Raw genomic sequence first — 9,644 nt, 5'->3', positions numbered from 1 at the left:
GCATTGTGAGGTCTTTGTAATAGTTGGCATTGAAGCGCTAGTACTTGTAGAGTTATTGGTATTTCTCGTGTTTGTATTGTTGATCGGCCCGATGGAGTCGCATTCAGACTGCGACACGAGACCGGTGAGAGCAGCTGTATTGGAGATAGGGAAACTGTTGGCTAGCAAAAAGGGCAATTGCTGAAAACTTCCATAAAGGCCGCAGCTCTTTTCTTTTTGTTTCACGATGATTGGACCGCAACAATAATGTGAATTGACACTAGAACCGTTTAGCCAGGAAATGCTAGCAGGCCCGGTTACATTGTATGAGCCTGAATTTAAATACATTAGTAACTATAGGGAATAACAATATTGTGATGAGAGCCTCAGCACTTACTACAAAGAGTAGGACAGCCTGAACCCCAGCTCTCATCAGTACAACTTTCGCGCGACAGCCCGAACGGCTGTTCAAATGATAAGCACAGCCCACTAGTAAAGCACATCGACTCTGAACTGCAACAATGCGAGGTATTTCCATCAGTATAACACGGCGTGTCATTGCTTCTAGCACCATTGGGATAATAGCACTGTGTGGCAGCACTCGGCGTGACCAAAACACCCACCAGCGCCAGGAGAATGATCATGTCACTCAACAGTGACCAGCTCATCGGTTGTTCAACTTTCGGCGTTGGATCGATCAACGATCCTATATCAATTTTTTTTTGAAGCACAAAGGATGCTAGAGAAGAATGAGTCAGTTAGGAGTGAAAGGAGGGAAACGAGGATTCACAAGAGCCAAAACGCGAGTCGGGGGCCATTTGGCCCAAGTGGATCACTATTGGGGCTAGGTGACCTCGTGAACCTATAAACTGCGACTGTGATGGTCAAGGGTCCGGACCTCTGACTCGTGTAGCTCTGATAAGTCCTCGAACGCGACAAACACAGCTTGTGACTTGCGCATCTAATACAAATATGATTATATTTTTGGGGATTTGGTTATAATTGTCTTATGAATAAGGGGCATCGTAATACAATCATGTAAACCTCCCCTCATGCTCAACGTGGCATGTTAAATAGTCTACTTGTCGAACGAAACCGGATTTTGCTTAATCAAGATACCATCAAAACAAGCCACTATAATAGCCTCGAATCTAATCTGCTACTGGTCAAAAGCTTTGTCCCTAGCATTTTGAAGTAACAACGACAGAAGAAAGTATTCAAACAGCGGAGCCTACCCACATTAGTATGGCAGGGTTACATAGTCATGTGGATCCCACTCCGTGCTTTGGCCGCTATGTTGTCCAGTTTTTTCCCCCTATTCCCGCCCGATATTATATTTCTTCACTATCATACATCCAACTTCAGGAGGATTCAACTCATTTTATCGGCCGAGCAAGCAGCGGTCTTTCGCTTAGATGGGGCCTTCGAACCTGTTCAGGGCCTTGGCTGTCCAACTAATCATGTTTGACCTACTGATTACGCATAGCACTGCCGCACAGTGCTATTATCCCAACGGCGCCCAGAGCGGTGATACGGCATGCTACGATGGCGGTAGTCTTACGCATTGCTGCAGCTCGGAATCAATATGTCTTACGAATGGGCTATGTATGTCTTTAGAGCAGCCATATGGGCTGTCACGCGAAAGCTGCACTGATCAGGATTGGGGCTCTAGTTGTCCAAAATATTGCCGTGAGCTTTGATACCTCCCTATTAGCTTAATGACTTTTATGAAGAATCAATACTCAATTTTTGATATAGGATCATACAACAAGACTGGGCCTTCTACCGTTGCCTGGTATAATGGCTCTGGCGTTGATTCGAAGTATTGTTGCGGCTCTATTATTGTCAACCAAACCGAAACGACTTGTGGCGCTCTGAGTAATGGCCAACACCAAGACTCTTTTGCTATCGATGATGGTACCTACGTCGCCAACGTTGCGGCTCTTTCCCGTCTTCGAGCGCAATCCACCTGCGACTCCGCCGGGCTGACCAATAAAACAAATACTAGTGACATTATTAGCCCTATCAGTATTCCCACAGCAACCGCAACTGTCACAAAGAGTTCACAATGTCCAGGGCAATATAGCACGAAAGTCGTCGCCGTGTGTACAGGGGTGGGAATCCCTCTTGGAATAATTGCTCTTGTCTCTATCGTTTGGGCTCTTTGGGAGCGAAAGAGAGAGCTTTTGGTTACTCAGCCGGTTCAGCCATTTATGCAAGATAGCCCGAACTCCAATCCAAGCGAACTCGATGGAAATAAGATCGGAGAGCTAGAAGGATCTTTACCTAAGCCTGCCGAACTAGGTTGCAGCGCGACTTGCGGGCGATGATGTATTCAACGTTTAATAAAGAATTGACGTATCAGCACACTTTTCTGCGTCTGAATCCTCAGATTAGAAAAATCGTGCTGAGCAGGAACAAATCTTATGTATTACCTTTCCCAGGCTTCTAGAGCATCCTTTCTCATGTTTTGCACGAGCATTAGGTAGGCACATTGTAACTCTATGAGTTTAAGGCCCAGAAACATGGACGGGACATGCAAATTTCACTAGTCGGAGTACCTGCATATCTCGAGTAATTTTGAACTATCGTGATCTTATCCGAAACGCGTTATTCATAACCTGCCAAAGCAAGTTGCGAATCGGCCAAAGGCATTAGGAATTAGATAGAACTTGGGATAAAACCCGACGTAGATCGATAGCACCTGTATGATTTTCCACGGCCTAGTTGTCGAAGTGAATGCGCGCTCATGGATGTGGAAAAACGCCAAACAATAATCAACACTGTGACTGCGGCTTGCAATCGAGGATGCTTAGGACGTACGTGAATGAACGAAGGAAATCGGGTCTGAGATGCGCGAATGCCAAGTGGAGTTGATCCAAAATGTCCTCCAAGAACTGCTGGTGGGCCTTTTCGTCGTTGGTAGTCCCGATAGGAGACAAACTGGTAGACAATCCCACAGCCCGGAAGATGCTGAACGCTGCACAGCGATTGAGCCGAGTCAGATAAATCGGGGCCTCGATTTTCCAGTGCCGGGTGTGGAGGAGGTGCTGGGCACTTTTTGAGTGATAAAGGAAAAAAATCATCGATGTCTAACACATTCAAGGCCCACTCGCTAGCAGCACGGAATGTGACCGCAAGGTAAACTTTGGGGGCCAGAGCATAACAGATCCTCGAGTTGACTTGGCTCAGACAACGGAGAGCAAATGGCGGCAACTTAGCATCATCCGCGAGAATCTCTCATTCAATCAGGATCTGCGTGCCCATTCTACGATAATCGCCGAGATCTCGATCGGGAGATGTTGGAGCATGTTTTGCTATAATCGCGTCTCAATTCCAATGCTGGTCGATGCAATGCGAGCCTCACCAGTTTTGTAAGCCACAGGTGGCGTTTAGGTACATGCCTTCCCCCAGGTATCCTGGACAGAGAAGGATACTTGGTCCGATACCAGAAACATCTTGTCCATCTTTCGCTGGTGACTGACGGCTCCTGTCCCCATGCCGCCAGTCATTTAGGCGCGCTTTCGGAATTTCTTCCCTAGAGGCCCTGGAATGGGAGGGCATCCAGTACGCGATTGAGGCCAAGCTACTACGGCAATGCATCCGTCGAAATCAGACGCAATTGAAGACCCTTTCTGTTGGACTATGTCGGTCATCCCATTGATGCCTTTGTCTAGTCATCTCATTGATGCCTCCATTTGTTTGCAGACTGAGCCTTTCTTTGTTTGGCAGGGTATAAATCCCCTGCTCTAGATAGATGAATAGATCATGATTCTTCTTCCTCTCTCTCCCCCCCATAGTTAGCAGCCTCAACACTTTCAATTACATTTAGCCCATCAGCCCGAACGCTGGACTTCTATCAAAATGTGCTTGGGCTACAAGGACCGGCGTGCTTGACCGGAACAGACGCCGTGGATCCTACTCCAGGATTTCTACCTTCTCTCACATCCTTGACACTTTCAAGGGTACTCCTGCAGAAAACCCCGGTGACTGCCTGGTCGATAGTCACTCGCTTGAAGTCCCTGACATTGAGCGACTGTTTGAATTCCTGCGCGTTTCTAGAGGCACTACTTGAAAGCAGCCCCCATTTCATCCAAGTCCCTCATTTAGTGCGAGCCCGATTTTGCATTACTGACAGGGTGACCCAGGATTATCCATTGTTCAATTACACTGATCGTTACTCATCTAATTGTATAGGTGCAATTTGAGGGCGAATGGTCAATATTTGAGTGCCATGCTCACCCCACTAGACTATGCAATAAACATCAGCGAGGGCAAGCTGTGGACGATCAAGGGTAATAAATAAATTTGATTGTGGGCCGAAAGGCCCACGGCGAAGGCAACGGGTTCCGCTTGGTACGAAGACCCATAGGGGCCAGGGTTCAAAACCCCTTTTTAGGGGGATTTTATGCCTGAATGCCTCAATTTAGAACGGCAGAAAATTTAAAATACCTGAATTACTATTACATATGCCTTAGTAATCAAAATACCCTGATACTGCTGGCGTTTACAAGTCCAAAAAATGAAGCTTTTGACCTCTATAAAAATGCCGGTATCTCCATTATTTCTTCTGGTTTACAAGTTTAAAAAATGAAGCTTTTGGACTGCATACAAATGCCGGTATCTCCAGGTTTCTGGTGGTTTACAAGACCGGAGCAGAAGAAGTTACGGCGCATGAAGGAGAAGGAGAGAAGAAGAGAAAGATCAGAAATAAGCCGGGGGGTCGAATCCCCATGTTTTGGACTTCCAAACCGCCCAGAAATATGGAGATACCTAAATTTGTATGGACGTCAAAAGCTTCATCTAGGCATGTTGATGTATTAACAATTTACAGTACACTGTATTAGGGCGGTGTATAAAGCAGTTCTAAATTCAGGCATTCAGGCATAAAATCCTCCTAAAAAGGGGGGTTTGGACCCTGGCCCCTATGGGTCTTCGTACGCTTGGTGTTTGAGAAAGTGAAACAGCCTTGTGGGCTTACTAGTCTCACCCTCTAACAAAGCCATGCAAACTTAATATTATTATTAGATCCGACTTTCTTCTTCCAGAAACAGGAGATGGTTGGAAACCTAGTTAACTATCTCCATTAAGGGAGGGCCTACTATTTTTGCACGTCACATGCGTGCAGCTCTCAATACCAAGACATCCAGTTTCAGGTAGAAGCTCTGATTGTTTTGACAAAGCTACTGTTTCACACAGAGACCTCAGAATAGGGTCACATCTACAGAAGAGCTCTAAGTGTAATATAAATAGCTGGCTTGGATTCTTGAATTCATTTGTTTTTCCTGTATCCCTAAAATATTTTGATTCTGCTTCCGGGCTCTTTTCTTGTCACCAATCATGAACTTTGTTAAGATCTCATCTCTCCTCTTGCTGGCCACCCAGGCTACTGCACATGGCCTGATTACCCGTATCAAAGGCGCGAACGGTGTTGAGATGCCGGGACTAACAGGTAACAGGTTATTGTTGAGCCTTCGGTTTTTCAACATTGGTTAATGATTGGCTCCTAGTTGTTGATGGAACACCACGCGACTGCCCCTCTGCTGTGTGCGGCGGGCAGAAAGATACCGCAGTGATCCGAGATCAGGAAATGGGAAGCATTAAGGCATCGGCTTTGGGCCGCACTCTGGTTTCTGGTCCTGTGGACCCCAAGAGAGTAATCGTGCATTTCATGACAGCTAAGACCGAGACACGGGCTCACACCCGCCATTTTCCTCAAGGTCCTCAATATTCTTGCAATCTTAGATCCTACTCCAGCGACTAATGTCTCTTATAGCCCGCCAACTGATCAACGACGCGGCTAGTGTCGTCACTAATGCCGGTGGAGCTATTCTCAATGGTCAGTATGAGCGTTGAAGTTTCTTGATTCCTCACAAAGAAAAACTAACCTATTTTCTAGGCGCTCAGGATCTTGCGGACAAAACGCCTTTTGGTGGTGCTATCAAGGGTAAACCCTCCTTCCTTGACTGAAAAAGAAATTGACACTCATGAAATCAAAAAGGTGCGCAATCAGCTGTTGATGACGTGGCGGGTGCTCTACCACGGACCAAATCTGGCGCAGTAACACCCAGTGGTACTGTAGAGAAAGGGATCGAGGATTATGCTGGCAAAGGTTCTGTCAATGGATTGCCCTCCGTTTCTGACGTGGGAGTCATCACGATGATTTATCATCAGGTTCGTCACAGGTCACGGCGCTACTTTACTTATCCCTTGCTTACTATTTCGACATAAAGGTAAATCAAGACGGTGCAGGTCCTTTGTCAGCGGACATCGACGCAACGAGTGGAGGTACCGACTCTAAAGCGTTCAAACCAGCCAAAGTTATCCAAAACATTCCAGGCGTCGCAGGATTTTCAACCTCCAGCACCATGGATTATGAGGTTAAGGTTCAACTGCCCTCGGGGATGAAGTGCACCGGCGTTGTTGGTAACATCAAAGATGTCTGCATCGTGCGGGTCAGAAACAATGCCATTTCAGGCCCTTTTGGGGGTTCGGCTGCTTTCACAAACTGATATACTATGGAATCACTGGCAATTTTTGGCATGTTAATAAACTACAATATGGGATGGCCTCAGGTTCGACCTAGGGCTATAGGTCGTTTCGCCTAACCAACCAGATCTACCAAATACCAGTAAAGAATATATTATAATCCCGATCGAGCCTCGGTCGGCCGCCTCCCAGGGGGTAGGGCGCCTGCTTGACTAGAACTACCGACGCATGGCTGCCAAAAAACCGGCCGATTTTACTCCCCCCGAACAAAATATAACCGGGGACTCGATTCCTGTCGAGAAGGCCTGTAGTATGATTACTATTCCCCTCGTTGTCGTAGATAGTGTCACTGTGCTGGCGTTTGGCTGGGTTCTAAAGTATGGTGCGCCTCTTGCGGCTCTAGAGGTGCTTCTATTTTCGTTGGCGTAGGACAGAATGATGGTTTCATGTCCACATCCACCCTGCTGGTCGACCTACACACAGCTAACCCGGCTGTTGCTACCGCTGCCAACAACTTGGTGCGGTCTTTCTTCTCGGCCGGGGCTTCAGCTGCCATCAATCCTATGCTGACAGCTATGGGTCGAGGATGGACATTCACGCTGGTGACATTCATTTTGCTATCGACAATTCCATTCCTGCTGTTGCTGAGTGGGATGTGGCGTCAATGGAAAAAACTCTCCAGGGGGACCTGAGAATTGATAAACGTTGGTGGCGCATTACCGATATAAATATACCCCGAATGCTCGAGATGGTTAAAATCAACCACCCTCATTAATGCTTGGTAATTCCTAAATTACTGCCCAGGTGAAATTTACGTTTATATTCAGATTGCCCAAAACACCTTGTGGGAAGCCCTACCGCAAGATTTCAAAATAGTTGAGATCGCAAGACCATAAAGAAACTACATGCATACAAATGATGCGGAATGAAAACAGGCGGGATAGGGCTTATTATATGGACTGGTGGTTTAAAATCCCATTCTTTGGTAACTGTTACATGAGTAAAAAATGTGTACAAAATTGATAATTATCAAAGCCGTATCTTAGCATAGCTCCACGCTCTAGTAGTGCTTTGCTAAATACTATGACCTGGTTGGTCGCTCCATAGACTGTTCCATAAATCCAGCAAGAATGGCGGCACGACTTTCAGCTTCCTCAATAGTGGACTTGTCTTTGAATACAGAGTCCATCTGCTCCAGGGTACGACCGGCGGTCTCAGGAACAAGGAAATACACCCATATTCCCGATAGAGCGCTGAAGCAGCAAAAGAAGACGTAAGTACCAAAGCCAATGTTCTGGAGCATTGGAGGTGTAATCAACCCCTAAAGAAATAAATTAACAAACTGGCTCGCCTTTCAGTATACTGGCAGTACTCACAATGATAAAGTTGTTGCCCCAATTAGACATGGTGCCAAAAGCACATCCTTTCGCACGAAGCGAAGAAGGGAAGATTTCCGCAGGCATTGCCCAGGGGATAGGACCCCAGGTGGCTCCGAATGACAACATGAAGAAGAGAATCAAAGCCACACTGGCCCAGCCAGCCGCAGTATTATCGGTCCATTTTCCATTGTATTTTCCGACCAGAATGGAAATGATAAAGTGCGAAAGGAACATGCACAGCGCGCCACCCAAAAGAAGCTTGCGGCGGCCGAAGTGGTCCATTCCCCAAAGAGACCAGACACAGGCGACAACCTGGCAGATGTTCATCACACCTGACATGGTCAGTTGCATCTCGTAGTCTAGGCCCATTGTTTCGAACAGGGTTGGCGAGTAATACTAGAGACATCGACAGTTAGAAGGGCTTCAAGTAGCTTCGCGCAATGGGGTGTAGACTCACAATGAGAGCGTTGATACCAACAAACTGTTGGAAGAACATCAGGCCCACAGCTACCTGAGTGCGTTTATAGATGGGCATTTTCCAGCAATCAACATACAGCGCCAATTGAAGCTTGATAGTATTCCACAATCCAGGGCTAATCAGATCGGGGTGTTTCTTTTCTGATGCCTCCTTGCAATATGCGCATTCAGCCCGAATTTCGCACCATTCCCGCAGAACTCGCTCGTCGCTGGTGGGTAGTTCACGAATCTTGGCAAGTGTCTGAAGAGCCTCTTCATCTCGACCGCGCTGGCACAGCCACCTAGGAGAATAAGGCAACATGAAGACACCGGAAACCATGAAGATAGCCGGGATCATTTGGATCAGGAAGGGAAGACGCCATGACCAGTGACTTGGAATATGGCGCGTGCCGTAGGTGATGTAGAAGGCGATGACAATGCCAGTGACAATGCTCAGTTCCTGAAGAACCAGCAGAGTACCTCGAATCTCAGGAGGAGCAATCTCAGAGATGTAAAGCGGGGCGACCATAGCAAGCCTATAGGGAAATTAGAACAGGGGCAAAGATCGACGGAAACCGGTTCCCGGCCTTACATTCCCACGCCAACCCCTCCTATAAAGCGGGCGACGGTCAACATAGCAAAGGAGACTGATCCAGTCTGTAGAGCGGCACCAAGGAGGAAGATACAGCCAGCAGTGAATATGCTCCATTTGCGGGATATCTTGTCGGCGATCCAGCCCTGGTTCAGAGCACCTGCGACTTATTAGCCCATCCTTAATGTGATAAAGTATTTCACACTACTTACCAATGAAAGCCCCCAACTCAAGAATAGCAGTCATGAGGCCCTTTTTGAATCCAGCTCCCGGGTCATCTGGGGAGACCTCAGGAAACTCCTCAAGGAATTGAGGCATCACAAGCGTAATCGATACCACACCCTGGTCATAACCAAAAAGGACGCCTCCCATGGTAGCAAATAGTGCACATAGAAACACGTATTTCGAAGAGAACAGCCCCCGGATTCCGCTCTTGGTGTAGGTGGGACGTGACTGCCAGACTGGAGCACGATTGTGTTCATCGGCGGACTCGGCGGATCCTTGGGGGAGAATTATCCCTGTTTGGACATTGTTCAAAGACACAATCTCCACATGATTAGAAGTGTCATTGTCAGTATCAGACAAGCTCTTCTTCTCCATATTGTCAGTGTTGGAAATAGATGTAATGATATAGGATAAATAGGTAGGAGTAAGCCCGGTGGGGAAATTATATAGTGGAAATCTGGGGAATATGGGGAAGCTATTTATGTAACTTGACTAGTTTGCTTGCGGGGTACATGAAGGGACTC

At 47.1% G+C, this 9,644-nt stretch overlaps 4 protein-coding genes across 4 annotated transcripts; 2 read left to right on the top strand and 2 right to left on the bottom strand.

Annotated features, from left to right (window-relative positions):
• Positions 1-1,439: 1,439 nt before the first annotated feature.
• Positions 1,440-2,309, top strand: N7471_008878 (uncharacterized protein; the record flags this gene model as incomplete). The annotated part of the gene is made up of 2 exons (XM_057281597.1): positions 1,440-1,530; positions 1,738-2,309. 2 exons carry the CDS (start codon positions 1,440-1,442, stop codon positions 2,307-2,309), a joined length of 663 nt encoding a protein of 220 aa, XP_057135857.1.
• A 3,010-nt stretch (positions 2,310-5,319) lies between these two features.
• On the top strand, positions 5,320-6,491 carry N7471_008877 (DUF3129 domain-containing protein; the record flags this gene model as incomplete). The annotated part of the gene is made up of 6 exons (XM_057281596.1): positions 5,320-5,431; positions 5,490-5,699; positions 5,756-5,818; positions 5,879-5,926; positions 5,981-6,153; positions 6,213-6,491. The coding sequence occupies 6 exons, from the start codon at positions 5,320-5,322 to the stop codon at positions 6,489-6,491; spliced, it is 885 nt and encodes a 294-aa protein (XP_057135856.1).
• A 323-nt stretch (positions 6,492-6,814) lies between these two features.
• Positions 6,815-7,081, bottom strand: N7471_008876 (uncharacterized protein; the record flags this gene model as incomplete). The annotated part of the gene is made up of 1 exon (XM_057281595.1): positions 6,815-7,081. The coding sequence occupies one exon, from the start codon at positions 7,079-7,081 to the stop codon at positions 6,815-6,817; it is 267 nt and encodes an 88-aa protein (XP_057135855.1).
• Positions 7,082-7,549: 468 nt separating this feature from the next.
• N7471_008875 (sugar porter family MFS transporter) lies at positions 7,550-9,495 on the bottom strand (the record flags this gene model as incomplete). The annotated part of the gene is made up of 5 exons (XM_057281594.1): positions 7,550-7,789; positions 7,845-8,243; positions 8,305-8,839; positions 8,896-9,055; positions 9,108-9,495. 5 exons carry the CDS (start codon positions 9,493-9,495, stop codon positions 7,550-7,552), a joined length of 1,722 nt encoding a protein of 573 aa, XP_057135854.1.
• Positions 9,496-9,644: the final 149 nt, after the last annotated feature.

The sequence above is a fragment of the Penicillium samsonianum genome, assembly GCF_028829775.1.
Source record: "Penicillium samsonianum strain IBT 33392 chromosome Unknown utg000004l_segment0_segment0, whole genome shotgun sequence".
Classification (NCBI taxonomy): domain Eukaryota; kingdom Fungi; phylum Ascomycota; class Eurotiomycetes; order Eurotiales; family Aspergillaceae; genus Penicillium; species Penicillium samsonianum.
The sequence above is the reverse complement of the archived record's forward strand: the minus strand, read 5'-3'. Positions and strand labels throughout refer to the sequence as shown.